At 32.8% G+C, this 18,492-nt stretch overlaps 1 protein-coding gene across 2 annotated transcripts in view; it reads right to left on the bottom strand.

The window, feature by feature from the left end:
• The window catches only part of XRCC4 (X-ray repair cross complementing 4), a 252,915-nt gene that overhangs the window by 149,289 nt on the left and 85,134 nt on the right, over positions 1-18,492 (bottom strand). For both annotated transcript variants that reach the window (XM_047778226.1, XM_047778227.1), the window contains exon 4: positions 7,862-8,028. In XM_047778226.1, coding sequence (XP_047634182.1) covers positions 7,862-8,028 — 167 coding nt within the window. The remainder of the gene's footprint in view (positions 1-7,861; positions 8,029-18,492) is intronic.

The following is an 18,492-nucleotide window of genomic DNA, read 5'->3' as shown; positions in this document are numbered from 1 at the left end:
CACACACACAAACATAATAAATTCAAGCATTCAACCTGAAATTTCCAAGGAGATAATTAATGAAACAACAAATGTGGAACACTATATATCTTTATTTTGGATATATAAGACATAAAATTCTCTATCATTTACATTTTTTTCCTAAAATATTCAAATGAGCTAATAAGAGATTGTACCAATTTTAATCTCCCAGATATCTATCTAAAGTAAAGAAGGCAAACTAGCAGAGTTTGCAGATACTTGACAGGTACATATACATACCAAGAATAAACCTCTGTTTTAAATATTCTAATATAAATTATTTCATGTTTTTATTTATATATATATATATGTATATATATAATTTTCTTTTTTTTAGGGCCGTATCCAGCATATGGAGGGTCCCAGGCTAGTGGTCAAATTGGAGCGGTAGCCACTAGCCTACACCACAGCCACGTGGGATCCAAGTGGCTTCTACAACCTACACCACAGCTCATAGCAACACTGGATCCTTAACCCACTGAGCAAGTCCAGGGATCAAACCTGCCTCCTCATGGATGCTAGTCAGATTCATTTCCACTCAGCCATGACGGGAACTCCTGTAATATATTCTTTTAAAAGTCCATCTAGCTCTGCCTGGTTTTCATTTACCATTCATTCATACTTGTTGTTCTATACAGGTATTCTATATATTTTCACTTTATACATTTTTTTCCAGTGAAATAATTAGAAACAAAAATGTCAAAATTTGATACCTTTGATATATAATCCCCTATGCTTTTAACAGGCTACCTACTTAAAGACGCAAAGAACTAGGATTTCTCATGAGATGAAAGGGAACATTATGGCATTATATTTTCTGGGGCCAATTACAGCAATCTTATAGCCCAGTCATTGTCAAGCCTGTGAACTCCATTAGGGCAGAGAGCACACATGTTTTATTGGCTGCTTTATCCTCAGTGCCTAGCACAGTGTGTGGCATTTAACAGATGCTGTATAGCTAGCTATTTTTTAGATAGATGAATGTTTGCAGTGACATAGATGGATCTAGATATTATCATACTAAATGAAGTCAGAGAAAGACAAATACCATATGATATCACTTACATGTGGAATTCTAAAATAAGATACAAATAAACTTTTTACAAAATAGAAACAGGCTCAAATACTTCGAAAACAAATTTATGGCCATGAAAGGGGAAACAATGGGAGGAGGAATAAATTAGGAGTTTGGGATTAACATATACACACTACTATATATAAAATAGGTAACTAACAAGGACCTACCATATAGCATAGAGAACTCTACTCGTATAGGTTATGTAATAATGGGAAAAGAATCTGAAGAAGAATGGAAAGAGGTATATGTATAACTGAATCACTTTGCTGTACACCTAAAACAACATTGTAAACAACATTGCAAATCAATTATATTCCAATAAAAAATAAAAATTAAATAAAAAAACAAAAAATTCCCCAAAACCAAACAAGCCAACAATAAACATCAATGAGGTAAGCATATTAATACAAACATCTTATAAAGAAATGGAAAATAGTGACTCTAAATATTATATTTTTCATTTCTTTAACAGCTGTTCATTATTGTAACAGTAATATTTTCATCCTCTTCAGCTTCTAAAAAAATTTGTGTTAAATATTAATATAGCAGTACCCCTATTATCAAGCAAAGCTCTCTGAGAAAGAAGTACACCAAAAGGTGAAAGAAAAAAATACAGCCATAGTTGAAGAGGAGGTACCAATATTGATGGTTTATTTTAAGCAGGAGTATGTCACTGCATTTATGTTTCAGATGCAAAGTGTTATGTAAATACTATATTTTCATTTTCTTAAACTATTTTCCAATGTAACACAATGCAAATTTTAAAAGATGACTAGAACATACATATCACAAAAATACCTGAATATATAATAATAAAACACTTTAAATCCATGGAAAGTAAAAATAAATTATGGACATTTACAATAAACATCTTGTATAATATTATATATGTAAAACTATGACAATAACTAATTGGTAATTTATCTGATGTAATGTATATTAATTTCCATAAAAATCATTTCAATAATTCTTGATTCAAAGATTATGTGCACTTATCAACTTTCAAGCAAATTTCCAAAACTTTATTAAAATTAACATTGTTATAACTCATGAATTAAAAAGGAAAACAGATATCAAAATTAAATCTAATATTATTTCTGTCTAAAGAATGCCATTAATCTAGTGTCACAGCTACATTGTGAAAGATAAAAACATTTCTGTGACATCAAAGTAAAGTCAATAGAATGTATGGTATCCTGTGAGTTAACCTTGCTTGGTCTTAACAAAGCTTTAGAATTTTTTTACAACCAAACTTTTCATCCTTAAGCTGGACAACACTTCCTAGACAAAGCTGGGGAGTGAGGGTTGTCTGGGACATCGCGTTATTATGGAACAATTGTAGGATGTAATAAACACTTATTAATTATTAATGTATCAACATATCAGAGAACCGATCTCCTAAAACAGCATATTCTATGCTCTGCTCTCAAAATTATTCAAGCACATTGTACTTTACATGTTTCATTGTACGTATGTTGACCTATCCATTCCCTGCACAAGGAGGTATTGACTACTTATATAACTCAAGGATAAATGGCAGTAAAGAATGGGAATTAAAAATTAGAATCTTTGGGCCCTAATGTCAGGTTTTCCATGAGCTAACTGTGACTTAAGGAGTTAATTAACCTCACTGTGTCAGACTCCTCATCTCTAGACCGGAAATAATTGCAACTATATATTACTTATACGGGCCAGGCAATTCTGGGAGCCTTGCAATTATTAATGTATGCATTTTCCAAATCATTCCTATTTGTAAAATTTGTGACATTATACTAAAGGTACTGATTAAGTTAAATTGTGTAGAATGCTTTCAAACGTTTCTCATGCACAGTTAGTATTTATCCAATTCTCTAAATATTTATACACTTATTTATTTAGGTTCAAGTACAGCTGATTTACAATGTGTTTTCTATCATTATTAATTTATCAACAAATTCAGAGGATGCTATCCTTATACTTAACATTCAGTATCTAAGATGTACATACCAGCCCCCCACCCCATTTGCAATGCCAACCCTCCCTTACTGCATTATGATGGTACTATGTCTTCCATGTTACTTACCTCCTCCCAACCCTCCAACTGAACAGGTATTAGAAGGTGAGATATTTGGAATTCACTGCTAAGTGCAGTGATACTAAAAGAGAACTCACATAAAGCTAGATCAGACCACAACTAGTCCAAGGATTATCTCCAAAGAAAAGCTCAAACCTGATGAAACTATAAATAACACCAAACAGGAAAGGTCTAACGATGCTTCATCCTTTTAACAGTGACAAGGGCACCACAACAGTAAAGTTTAATTAGTAACCTAGAACCTAAGTATCTAGCAACTTGGACCAAAGGATAGTTTAAAAAAAAAAAAAAAACTGGAAAACAAAATGTGAAAAATGCTGAAGAGTCAAAATATTTCTGGATGGGAAAACAAAGAATTTAAGAATAAATGTCAAAAAATAGCAAACGTGAGAGCAGAAACAAGGTACTTTCATGCAGAAATAACATCGAAAATAAAAGATTAAACGATAAACCAAAATAAAACAGTATATACATATATGTGAACATGTGGTACTTAGAAATAGTGCAGTAATCTTTCTATTTACAATCATCTCTGACCAAATTTATATCCATTTAAGGGTTGTACAGAAAAGAAAATGTGCATAGAGTTCAGAGGACAAAGAATGCTAAAAAGAACTGGAAAAGGAAGCAGTGTTAAAAAGATTTAATAAGCCTTTAAGTACTGAAGAAGATGGTAAACAGCTGTTCCTCATCCTTTTCTGATGACAGAACAAGAGGAAATGGCCTTCAAATATACCATGAAGGACTCAGATTACCAATAGATGGAAGGAAGAATTTTCTGACTGTGACGGGTTCTTAAACAGTGTAATGGGCTACCAAAGCGAGGTGAAAATATCTCTTGAGGTCTTTAAAAATCGGATTGAATTCATCTGGCTATAATGTCATCCTAGCTTGAAGGCAGAAAGATGAAGGAGAAGAGCTTTCAAGGTCTCTTCTATTCTAATGATTCCATGAGTGTCAACCCAATTCAGTCTGCTGAAAACTGCCTCCAATTACGGGTTTAGTAACTATAACTCAGAATAAAGCTAGAGAGCCTCTAACCCGATGTCTGAGTGCAAACAAAAGACCTATTCAGTAACATGGAACTTGACAGTTGTTATTTGAAACTAAATAGGAAAAATCAGTGAAATAAATATAGCCAATAACCTGAGGATTCCCATACAATATTTCTAACACTTTCTCCTTTACCTAAATTATACAAAATTGATCTAATAATATCACGATTAAAATGGAGCTAAAATTGCAATTACTAAACAGTAAATAGTAAATATATATATATACATGTATCTTAAATGTCTACAGATTAAATCTCATTCTTTTACCTCATACTGTAATTCCTGATTTCTTACTCAAACCTCATTTATTCTCCACTGTCGTCCCACATGGAAATAAGCTTTAGAGTTTCTCTGATTATAATAACGATATATACCTAAATACAAAAGCATATGCAAAAAATACTTCCAAAAAGTAAAGGATAAATTTAATCCACAATTCCATACACACACACACAAACACACACTACTGTCATTCAATTTTCTCCTTCTAGATATTCACTATCTAAAGATAAATTTTAGGAGTTCCCGTTGTGGCTCAGTGGTAACAAATCAGATTAGTATCCATGAGGATGCGGGTTCAATCCATAACCCAGCTCAGTGGGTTAAGGATCTGGCACTGCCATGAGTTGTGGTGTACGTCACAGATGCGGCTTGGATCCCACATTGCTGTGAGACTGTGGTGTAGACTGGCAGCTGCAGCTCCAATTCAACATCTAGCCTGGGAACCTCCATATGCCACATGTGTGGCGCTAAAAATAAATAAATAAATAAATAAAATAAAGCTATATTTTACCAAAAAAAGAGATACTATTCATACTTTCAGTAATTCCTATTTCTCCTCTTAAAATATCATGAACATGCTCCATGGTATAAGCACATGTGTGTATGATTACTTCTGGCTCATATAATATCCTACTGTGTACTAAATACAAATCAGACCTATCTATAGCTTCTAAGAGAATTCTCAGCACCTATTTTGTGCTCTACCCCCTTCACTCCCCACCCTCACACAGAGTCTGGAACACGATGAGGAAATAACTGAATCACAATGTACAACGACTTAAGACTAATCAGAAGCAGCCCAGGAAAATGAACTGTGACCAGGCCTAATGAGATGGTCTCAAGTCTAATGATTCTCACTTTCTATGTGATCAGTTACCTAACTCAGTATGTTCCTGTCCTATTTCTAATCTCTCTAAAGACTCTTGATCAGCACTGCTGCTTTATAGAAAGTGCTGTAAATCCTTTGCTCATTTTCCAGTGTGCTAAGGCTCTGCAGAGGGGACGCTTCAGAAAAAAACTGCTTGGCCATGACCAAGACCTATTTACATCTCTTTAAAATGACCACTTTCTCCCTGATAGGAAAGAATGCTAAATTGGGGAAATAGATAAAGCTACTAATCTAATATCTGGAATATAATCAAGAGCCTAGAATTCTCTGAAGTGGATTTTTTTTTTTCCTTGGCTTGGAGGGCTACTCCAAAGACATACACCTTCAATTTCTGAAGAAGATATGTGATCCAGTGTTTTCAAAAAATGAGTAACTGGAACATAGTAAGACTGGTGATAAGCTACATGGCTGTGCTTTTGATCTGGTTGTACTTTTGACCAAACAGGAAACCTTTGCCACAGTAACACAGACGTGTTTTCTGGATAGCTCAGAAATAGCAAATCAAGTGTCTGTGGGCCACATATTACATGTATTCCCCTCACACTGTTTTACAGCACAGGGTGCATTTGTTTCCACCGTCTCATCTTTGTTCCCTGCTGCTTTCCATTCTACAGCAGTGGTGTTGAATACTGATGAGATAATACCTCTTTCAACCTCTGGCAGACATTTTAAAGCAATTTGCTCAAGTACCAAGTACCCAGTCTGCATTTTTGTGGGCAATTTGTGGATCAAATTTCCTGTCATCCTGCGGGTATTCTGAGTTTTAAATATAATGGCTTATCACGATCACGGTACATCTCCTTTAATTTGATTTATTTTGCATATGAAACAGAAAAACGCACCCAAACTACAGATATAGGCCCAAAATATGCTTTCTAGAACAGATATTTTATATTAATTCATACTAATATGAATTTTAAAGAGAAAGTTAAAAAGAAATATTTAGTTATTTTTCTGTATGGTTTCCAAACATTGACACTGCTTTGATTGGGTTCCACTACTTTAAGTAATTCGAGATAAAAAGTAATTAAGAGCTAAGAAAAAACAAGATACTTTAACAATAAGTGAGAGCCAAATATAACCAAGTTTTAAGTAATAGGTGTTAAGTTTGTGTCTTGCATTGATTAATAAACATAACTGAATATAAAGAAACATAATTTCCCCTAGTCAACCTCACTCTCACATACATATATTGATAGGGGTAGAATGCTTCACATTTTTCTTGCACTTCTGCATATACTTACTCATCTTCACATAGAACAATCTTTGTGAGCACCCTAAAAAGACTCTAAATGGGATAAATGTTCTTATGTTTTAGAACTACTGGTTTGAATGAAAGATAAAAAAATCTACTTTATATATGTAAAAATAATAATTATTACTATTTTATATATCCTACATATTTCCTTCAGATGTTGCAATTTACATATGTACAAATGCATGCATATTATAGTAAATGTCTCCATAGAGAGATAAATATTTACAACATATATTTTATTTCTTCAAATATCTCTTATGTAAGAGAGTAACACAAGTTACAACCTGGGCCAGCCTAGATTATGATACAGTTGAGAAGATGCACAATTGAGAATACAAGTCACTTTCTTCCTCATCATTTAAAAGATAAGGAAAATAAAGTCTTCCAAATGTCTTATCTGGTAGTAACAATTACTTCTTTTTAAAATGCTTAGAGCATGAATTTTTAATGCATCAGCAAAAAGAAGCCTCTATCAGGAACCAAGACATACTTCACCTAAAATAGATGCTTTTCATAAAAAAATTCCAAATAAGTTATCAACTGTGCTTATTTATATTTCATGTCTCTTTTTTATTCATTATTAATCCTATAATTTGAACTTAATTAATCCTTATCAACTTCCTAAACTTTGATTAATATTGATGGGCTTTGATTTTCATTGTCCAATTACTCCTTATTGTTATTAGTTTGCTGTTGCCTACTAGTGACCTAAAAGTGTAAATGTACACCTATAATGTACAATTTTGATGAATAATTTGAGTTAATCACACTAGGTAAAGGTATAATTAATGACAGATTTCTTTTTTTTTTGGTCTTTTTAGGCCACACCTGTGGCATATGGAAGTTCCCAGGCTAGGGTCGGATAAGAGCTGCAGCTACGGGCCTACACCACAGCCACAGCAACATGGATTCTGAGCCATATCTGCGACCTACACCACAGCTCACAGCAAGGACGAATCTTAACCCACTGAGTGAGGCCAGGGATCAAACAGCGTGTCCTCATGGATACTAGTTGGGTTAGTTACCGCTAGACCATGACAAGAATTCCACAGATTTCATTTTAAATATATGCTAGTCTATATAACTATTATTAAAAGTATACATCTTTATTAAAAGTATATTATAAAAGTATACATCTTTAACTTATAGCCGCAATGATATAGGGAGTTAATGTTTTTATGATACAAGCACACTATGTACACACCGTTCTTGAACGTCATTCCAATCTCTCAGAAGCCTTTCATTTTCTTTCTGCAGGTGCTCATTTTTGGCTTGCTTTTCTGAGATGGTGTCCAGGCAGTAACAAATAAGTTCTCTAATGACCTCAGCTGGGTTTGCAACTTTCTCTAAGTTGAAGGAACCAAGTCTGAACTAGGATGAAAGGAAAACATGATTAGTCTTGGGAGACTATCAATACTGAGTGACCCAGTTTTAAGTACACATAATTTCTTAGGGGGAAAAAGTTTAAGTTTCAAACACTATGCATTCACCAGATACAAATGCAGTGAATAAAAATACTGGGAAAATTCCTACTTCCTTACTAAAGTTACATATAAATCAGCATATAACCTAAGAATAATCTTTTAAGTAAGTCACTCTCCCACTTCCTAACAGAAAACAACATCAATACCCTAACACACTACCATCTGTTTGTACCCAGTCGCTAGGCTCAGAATAAAAAAAAATTATACATTAAGATTTTTAACTCTAGTTTCTGTTAATACTGATGGTAAAATGAAATAACTGACATAACCTATTTGTGAAGAAAGAATAAAATTTTGGTAACAGCTGAGAGAAATGTGAGGTTTTAGCTGATACACTTAGTAACATTCATTACTTCTTTACCAAAAACAAATAACTTATTACTGTAAAATATAAATAATAATGTCACAAGTCAAACTTTAGTACTTTTTCATGAAGATTAAGACATAAAACTATCTTAAATCCTTTATTATAAATATAATATAAAATAGTATAATACAGTTTTATCATAGTTATGGAATTCTGAAAGGAACACAAGTTCCCCTCCTTTGGTAAACATACTAAAACACAGTGATTTAATAATAATTATAATTATCCTTACTATTTAAATTAGAATCCTTATAACTAAAACTAGATTTATTAAATGACAATTATAATTCTATACATACCATGCCGTGTAGTTGAAGTTTAACTCAAGTAGAGCACAAATATTAACTCATCTAAACATCACCAAAATGGAACTATTATTATATCCATTTTATAGATTAGTAAACTGAAGTTCAGAGTAGTTATCTAATATATTGAAATAATAAAATCAATTGTATCCTGTTACGCTGTTTCCTGACATAAGTGAGTATGCTAAATAAACAAGAGGAAGAATTAGGTTCAGAACTTGTACATAATTCTGAAGAGATTATAATGGCAAAATTGAGAATAAAAATGGGTTTTTTGTTGTTGTTGTTGTTTTGTGTTGTTTTTAGCCTCCTAGATTTTTTTTTGTTGTCTTTTTTTTTTGTCTTTTTGCTATTTCTTTGGGCCACTCCCGCGGCATATGGAGGTCCCCAGGCTAGGGGTCGAATCGGAGCTGTAGCCGCCAGCCTAGGCCAGAGCCACAGCAAAGCGGGATCCAAGCCGCGTCTGCAACCTACACCACAACTCACGGCAATGCCGGATCCATAACCCACTGAGCAAGGGCAGGGACCGAACCCGCAACCTCATGGTTCCTAGTCGGATTCGTTAACCACTGCGCCACGACGGGAACTCCTGCCTCCTAGATTTCTATCATGGCATTCACTAATAACATATTTGTAAAATGTCATGCTTTTAAAAGAGTATTTCTAAAAATACATTATATACAGATAAAGAAATATTTATCAGTGATTGATAATTTGGGGACAAATCTTGATTAGTCAGTCAACAAAACTAAGTCAATAAAGTAAAAATTCAATGTTTGCAATCTGCTTTTAAAAAAGCATTTCAGTTAATTCCTGTGACTAAGTATCATTTGAGTGTTTAATCCAAATGCTTAATTTAGGTTTTACACACACACACACAACTAGTTATACAAAACCAGGGATTGCATCTGAGCTGCAGATACGACCTATGCCAGTGGCAATGCCAGATCATTTAACCCACTGTGCTGGCTAGGGGTGGAACCTGCGCCTCTGTAGCAACCTGAACCACTGCAGTCATATATTTAAAGTACTACACAACAGTGGAAACAAAGAGAGTAAACTTGTCTAGATGAATTTTGGTTACCACTTTACTTTAAATTTCAGTTAGAAAACACAGGTAGATGTCTTAATATTTTAGAAACCCTATGAAAAGACTTAAGTACTAAAAATTCCTAGGTGTTAAAAAGTGTTGATTTATACTTAACACATAAAAGGAAATAAAGCATATTTATATTCTTGTTTCGCAGGCACATTTTGGAGGACTGAATAGTACTGGTTTAACCACAAAGAAATGGTGTATGTATTTGTGTATGTACTTTTTTTTTTGAAATCCAAGCAGATCATAATCCTTGTTTAATCGTTTGATTTATTTTATCAACCACTCCCTGTTTCTTAACAAAAGAATGGCAATCAGATTGAGAAAAACTGTCATTTATTTCAATGAGTATACCCAGGTGTGTGTGCGTGTGTACATATATATATATATATATATATATATATAATCTAAATTAAGTCATTTGTCCTTAATTCTAATTTTAATAGTAAGAACAATTATATTACTATTAAACCTTTATCCAAAAAAGGCTTAGAATCTAATGTCCAAAAACATTTGCATATAAATGCATATAATACGGCCATTTAAGAAGCATATAAGTTTAAATAGGTAAGTTTTATCTACATCAAGAATATATAACTTGCAAGTAAATTTGAGTACTGACCTCTTAAAGTTTCTCTTCATGCAAATATACTACAAATAAAGATTTTTTTAATGTGTAGAATATCACTTTTTTGAGTCAATGAGAAGAAAAATTAAGCTCATTTTATTTTTAAACATTACATTATCAGCATAACAGAAACCCATAATTTTTCATTCTCTTTATCACAATTGACAGGTAGCTTTGACTAAGATAGACATTTTCAGAAAGGAAAAAGTTTTTCATCACGTGGAAATTTCAGCAATGTCAAATGGATAATGATCCATTTCAAAGTGTAATATTTAGGATCACATTTTGATCCTGAATAAAGTAATCAGTAAAATAGAAATGCACAGATAAATACAAGTCTAGTCCCCTAAACTTTTATCTTAAATGGCAAAGGAAAAAGGGACCAATTTTAAATACTAATAACAAGCAATTTCCAAAAATATCGTCCAAAACTTCATATTCAAAATTCCAAAAAGAAAATTCTTAATTTCGTTCCGGCTATTTAGTACAGAATAAACTTAAAATGCCGTTTCTTCTTAAGAGTAGGCTAGTTTTTTCAGTTTCTACTTTCTAATTACATTCATTAGTTTTTGGAAATTTAACAGGTGTGAACATTTGTTATTTCAAACAATAAAAATAAACAAGAAGTATCTAAGAATTCAATCCAAGAAAAAGATTTTATTTGGAATATTCAGCCGATTTTGTAGAAAAATTGCATATTGTATGAGAAAGTCCGCTGAACTTGGAATGGTTCCTTGACCCCCTTCCCTTTTTTTTTCTCTATAGAGTTAGAGTGTTATCCACGATCACAGCTTCCAGTATTACAGATGAGCTGAAAAATGCTAAATGTGTACCTATAGCTGATGCCTCTCCTGAAGTTCATACTTCTATACACGTTTAACTCATTTTTGGAGTGATGTCACCAGCATGGCCCATACAGCCCTCAAACTTCAAATGATAAGACAGAATTCATTGTCTCTCCCTCTTACAACTTAACCCCTCCCTGCATTTTCCACTAGATATTCACTACTCATTCAGTTATATTTGGGTAGTCTAGTGGGTGAACATGACAACTCTCTTAGCATTATAATATTTACTATATTGTTGTTGTTGTACTAGGCTAAAAGCTGCAAAGGGACAGGGGCTATATATTACTCAGATTAGTACCCCCATTCTGACATGGTTAAACATAGAATGTATTTGCTCATTCATTTATCAGACACTTTGAGTGTATACCATATGCTAGGGATGGGAGACACAGTTGTGAACGAGAAAAACAGTATGTCCACTCTCTCAGACCTTTTATTTTAATGGAGGGAATTGATAATGCCCAATGAACAAGCAACAATTTCACACAGTTATACATTCAAGGAAGGAAATAAAATGAATAATAAGATAGCGACTAGAGGGCAGAGTATCCTTAGATATAGTGGTCAGGAAACAAGTCTTGCAAAAACTGAGGGGAACAGAAATGAGACTGGAAAGGTAGGCAAGAAACCAGATCACATATGATTTTGTAGCCCACAGTAACAAATTCAGAATGTATTCTAACAAAAAGTCATCAGAAGATTACAGGCAGGAAAATGAGTGCTTAAAGAGTACTTTGCATTTCCTCTAAAACTGTGCCCAGTTAAAAAGAAAATAATCATCAATCAGTCAATCAATCAAAGTGCCCCAATTATTCTAGCCTACTGTTATACCCTCCTCTTGAGTGTGCGCAGGTCTGATTTGCTTCTAACCAAGAGAATGTGGTAAAGGTGACACATAATCAGAATTTCAGACAAATCAAAAACAAAGAAAAAAGAAAATATACTAGGAATTTAGTTTGTAATTACATTGATTTTATAGGATATTAACTTACTTTCAGTATGAATTACAGTGTAATTCCTCCATTTAGGACCAATGCATTTCTCCATGAAGAGAAATGAGAGTTATATTTTAAAAAATTGAGAGTTATTTTTATGTCCTTTGGTTAAGTTTCTCATCACTTATTTTTGTTTGTTTTTATCTTCTTTTTAAAACATTTTTATTGAAATGTAGCTGATTTAAAAGTTATGTTAATTGCAGGTGAACAAAATAGTAATTTGATATTTTATGGATTATGCTCCATTTAAAGTTATTATAAAATATTGATTTATGTTCCCTGACCATACATTATATCCTTGTGTCTTATTTATCTACACCTTAAGTAGTCTGTATCTCTTAATCCCCTTCCCCTGTCTTGCTCCTTCTCCCAACCACTCATCACACTGATAACCACTAATTTCTTATCTGTACCTATGACTGTTTTGTTTTGTTATATTCATTCATCTGTTTAATTTATAGATACCACAAGAAAGTGAAAATATACAGCATTTATCTTGCTTTGTCTGATTTACTTTACAAAGCATAATACCCTTCAGGTCCACCCACGTTTTTGCAAATGGCAAAAATTCATTCTTTTTATGGTTGAGTAATATTCCACTATATCGTTGTATCCATCTTTGTGTGTGTGTGTGTGTGTGTGTGTGTGTATCAGATCTCCTTTATCTGTGTATGTGTGTATGTGTGTATATCACATCTCCTTTATCCTTTCATCTGTTTATAGAAACTTAAGTTGCTACCATATCTTGGCTATTGTAAATAATTCTGCTATGAACACAGGGGTACATTTATCCTTTCAAATTAGTTTTCATTTTCTTCAGATATGTATCCATGAGTTGAATTGCTGGATGAGATGAACTAAAAGTTCATCATTTTTAGTTTACTGATGAACTTCCATAGTTTTCCATAGTGTCTATACCAATTGCTTATTTGTGAATCAGACTCTACATTGTAGCTGATAAGACTATGAAATAATCTGTATATAGAAATATGAACACAACTGCCTACCCAGACATTATTTTTTTTGTTATTCTGGATTCTTTGTTCATATCAAAAGGATTATACAGTAAATGGGAACATTAGAAATCTCGGTTTTAGAATTGCAGTACTCATATTTATTTGAAGTGGGGTGGGAATAAGCAACTGTAACCACTGTATCAAAATAATGACTTATCCTATAAGTGATTTGTAAACAAAATCTAAGGGCTGGTAATAAAGGATTTTACAAATAAGCCACAACAGAAATAACGCCAAAGGGCACAAAAAACCTCTTCTCTTGAGCTAGTTTGAATTGATGTGTCTTCTAAATATGGTTGATTACTTTAACACAGTAGCATTCCAGAGTGGCTATGACAGAGAAAAATTTCACTGGGGCTGGGATCACTGTTTGCCGTTGCTTAGCTTCTGAGGCTTCATGGAAACAATAAGCAAGCAAACACTGGAAAAAAACTTATAATATGATAAAATATCATACTATGAGATACTTAGGAAATATAACTTAATAGGACATAGTATGAAATATCAAGGACTATTTATTTCTGAATTTAAACCAGGTCACCATGTTTAGTAACAGCTGCTAAAGTCTCTCATAACATTCCATAGGAAAATTAAACTAAAACAACAGAATCTCGTATTTTCTTCCAATGATAAAATCCTGGTCTTTTGTCATTTACTACTTGGAGAAACTTAAAGCCAACCTCCACTCTCACTCTCAAAGCACTAAATTATACTTACTTGATGTAATAGCTTGATTGGTTAAAAGGCACTATATTGATATTAGAAACTTTTTGGGAAATAATCATAAATGCTTATTGTATTAACTATAATTTCATTTCCTTAATATCAGTTATCATAAGCAAATAAACTCAAAACTGGTGATGTTTAAAAAAATCATGTAAGTATCAAAATTTTTAAATGCCAATTTAAATGAAATGATAAAATACAGGAGTCAAGAAAAAATGTTCAGCTTTTGAATGGTTTATGAAGTTCTTTCAAAAATAATTTTAAAAAGCTTAATATTTGTCTTTTTAAACTAGGGACTAAAAATTCTTGTCATATTTTTTCATTCAAAAATATTTACTAAAAATCCTTAAAAACCTTACTTGCTGTAATTTAGAGATCTCTAAAATCCAAATTCCTACTTAAAATATTTATATAGACAACAAGAAATATTTACAAATTACTTTACTGACTTAGAGACAAGATAAAAAGAAATTATTGGTCTAAAAACATTAAAAAATTTTTTCAAGGTAGTTTATCTACTAGGAAAACTGCCTATAAACTTTAAAAATTAACAATTATTTATGATGAGATTGAAAAGAACTGGTGAGTACAATGGATGGTAACCATGCATTTAATTAAATTTTCTTGCAAAGAAAAGTGTAATTAAAAGTTAACATTGAGATAGTTCTGGTTTAGCTAATAGCCAACTAAGCTGTATTAGACTAACTCTCCTGGAGCTAACATTTACAAACTGTTAACACGCCCCCACCCCCAAAAAAAACCCAAACACAAAAACCTATTTCAAGGACTGGAGAAAGACAGAAAACAGGCAGCAATTAGAGAGTACTCAAACAGGATGAGATTCATGTTTATCTGACTGTGCCTCACAGGGCACTCTCCAGTCCTGGAGCTCACGTAGAACAAGTAGAAACCACACTTCCTGACTTGAGGTATCAAAGGATAGAATTCTGGGCTAAACACACACACATACACACACACAATCACACAAATAGGAGAGAAAATGTAAGAAAATCAGAGGATCAGTACAGTACAGGATGAGTTAAAACCCAATAACAGAATTAGCCAAAAGAGACATACCAACAGAAAAGGAATTGAAAAAACAGAAGAAATTCATGAACGGAAAGATTTAAATTTCCTAATGGAAAGAGTTGACTAAAGTCCTAGGACATTGGATCAAAAGAGGACTCAAAGAAAAGCACAGTATCATCAAATTTCAGAACGTATGAGACAAAAAGAGAATCCTAGAAGATTACAGAGCAGTAATATAGGCTACATGTGAATTAATCACAAGGAATTAGAACAGTACTGGATTTCTACAGCAATACTGGATACCAGAAGTCAATGAATTAATGTCCTCAAAATAATAAAGACATACTCAGAGAATATGTTTCACCACCCAATGTGATGAAATAAATCAAATTACATCACAATATTTTTCTAAGAAGCAGCAGCAGTAACACTTATTGGTACATATTAAGTTTCAGGCATTGTCAGTTAATACAGAACTCTCTGAGACTAATAGTAATAAATTCAGATTTTGAGCTCTGGATCTAAGAATAAAATGCTATAAGAAATATAAGAAATGTAGTCAATAAGTTTCTGTAGAATCCTACACAAAAACTTGAAATTTGATTAAATGTTCTTTCTTTAGTTCCTACAATTTATATGCACAAGGCAATCCACATTACAGAAAGATGAGTCGGACAGAATATCTGCTTTACATAAATGTAAAGAGAGTAATAATATTTTATAAGTCCTACAATGTTAATAGATTAATTTCAGAAAACCGATACAAACTGTTAATACCACAACCATGAATTTTCAGTCTTTAAAAGTTCAAAGTATAAAAGTAGTCAGAGAAAAATGTCAAAATTACAGTACTAAAATTACTGTTTTCAATGAAATAATGTCATTTTTGCATGAAATACCAAGTGTTTTGTGGTAACTATGTAAATAAGTCATGTTACATAAAATAGCACCTTGCTGTTAGCAAATATTAAAACCAGAACCCTAGTCAGTTAAGTCCAAAAGAAATCAACTATTTTGGCATAATGTAGTTCTAGTTCTGTGAATTTTTTCTTATGAAGCAATATCAAATAAGAACGCTTATCCACTGCAAAAATGTGCAAGTGGTATAGAAGTTATTGTATTTTGACAGTGTAGAATATCCATTCATTCAAAGGGGTGCTAAGGGATGAATCCTTAAAACTCAAGTTAGGAAGCAGTGCAAGAAGAGAGGGTAGTATTGTGAAAATACAGTGTATACAGAGATTAAAGTTATATGAAAAGTCATAGCCATTGGGGCAATAATGACAGACACAAAATGCATTTTTCAAACAAATTTTTAAATAGTTTTTCTTTGACTGTATGACTCAAAGGGTCAGATCAAAGGTTTATCTTTAACTACTAGAAATGCTTTGGCATTTATGGTCATGGTTACAACATAGTAAGGGGGAAAAAAATTACCCTTAAGCCAGTTCAGAAAACTAGAGAATGTAGACTCTTTAAAAATTATCAGAATTTAATTTTATAAATCAGTGTTTGGCTATAAGTTGAAGAATGAGGCCACAATGCCTGGTATGCACATATAGAGCTCCTTTTTGGAAAGGTAGCCCCACCAATTTATTTAATTTTTAAACTGGGTAAGTAAACTTTTCAAGTTCATGGCAAGCTTTTAAAAGTTGGATAAATTCAAGTTTGCCACCCAAGTATTACTAACTAGGCCAAAGTATAAGCCAAGTAAAGTTCTAAGGGGGTGGTCAACTGCTTTCGAAATGACTTGACCTTAACTCTTCCCAAATGGATTCTATATAGTCAGTGACAGCAATCATCATATTCCATGTTCCCTTAGAATTTCCAAGGAAGTAGTGGTTTTTAAGCAAATAAATAGAAGATGGCTCCCATAAGATTAGGTTGTTTTCCCTCAACTGGACAGAGCTAATATTCCAGTTCAGTGCACATAAGTTTTACCAGAATTAGAAACCAGGTATTACTATGGAGCCAAAAGAGGCTAGTTTTTATTCTGTGCTTATTTTCCCCTTAACCAAAATACTCTCATCCATGTAGATATTCTGAATATACTTCTACCCTCAATGGTCAACTGAATAGATCTCATCAACGGTTTTAAGAAATCTGACCAAATTGCTGTACAATCTTGAAAGATTTTCTGGATTTGACTACATACTGAAATAGCGATCTCAAAAGCAAATTCCTATTTGTTTAGCTTTTTTTTTTTTTTCTTTTTGGCAGTGTCTACAGCATGTGGAAATTCCTGGGCTAGGGACTGAATCTGTACCACAGCAGTGACCCGAGCCACAGTAATGACAATACCAGGTCTTTAACCACTAGGCCACCAGGGAACTCCTGTTTAGCATTTGTTTAATTGAGATTTTCATTTTTAACAACTCTATATCTTAGCAACAACTTTGTTTAATGAGCATAAATTCAGTCTACTTTAAATTTTGAGGTTGTCAAGTATAAAAATTAAATTGGTTTTAATAGCCATTTTCTAGACCTAAATGCCATATCAAAGACTGACAATTAGATGTGAATTCAAGTTTTTCTTAACACACTTGTTTCTTCCTATGTACATCTTCATCTTAGCTGAAGCTAAAAATATGAAGAAAACCAAGATATATTAAAAAGTGCCCTAGAATATGAAATTCTCTTCTTTCTTATCTACATTCTAGGTACTTAAATTCCAGAACAAGATACACAAAAGATTAAATATTATCTAGATGAGGATGCTTTGCCAATAAGCTGTGATCTTGATCTCTGAACTTCAAATATTTGAAATAATACTATTGTCCAACCTGTTACCCTAATTCCCAGGTATAATATGAGTGATATTCAAAAAGAAAAAGAAAAACTACTATATAACTTCAAAGAATTGTTCATCCCCACACTTTAAATCCAACACTTTAAGGGAATTTTTCACCAAATCCATAATGTACATTAAAGGCACAAAGAAATAAATGTTCCCCTGCCCAAAGAGACTCTTGTAAAGAAGTAGTCATTATATAGCATGAGAAGTGTTATTTTAAAATGCATGCTCACTGAATTATGTTCAGTAATTTTCATAAGCACATCAATCTCAGAATAGATAAGCACATTTTGAGGATCACAGTAGTAGCACTATGAAATTTTAATGATTATATCAATATATAGGACCATAATCAGTCCCTTAATAACAAGACTGGCAATAGCTAGTGCAATGGTTATATTTATGTGTCAATTTTACTTGGATGCCCAGAGTGGTTAAACATTTTTTCTGGGTGTTTCTAAAAGAAAATAGCATTTGAATTAGTGGACTATTAGCAGACTGCCTGTGCCTTTGTGGGTGGGTACCATCCAATCAGCTGAGGGCCAAG

The sequence above is a fragment of the Phacochoerus africanus genome, chromosome 4 (genome assembly GCF_016906955.1).
Source record: "Phacochoerus africanus isolate WHEZ1 chromosome 4, ROS_Pafr_v1, whole genome shotgun sequence".
Classification (NCBI taxonomy): Eukaryota; Metazoa; Chordata; class Mammalia; order Artiodactyla; family Suidae; genus Phacochoerus; species Phacochoerus africanus.
The sequence above is the reverse complement of the archived record's forward strand: the minus strand, read 5'-3'. Positions and strand labels throughout refer to the sequence as shown.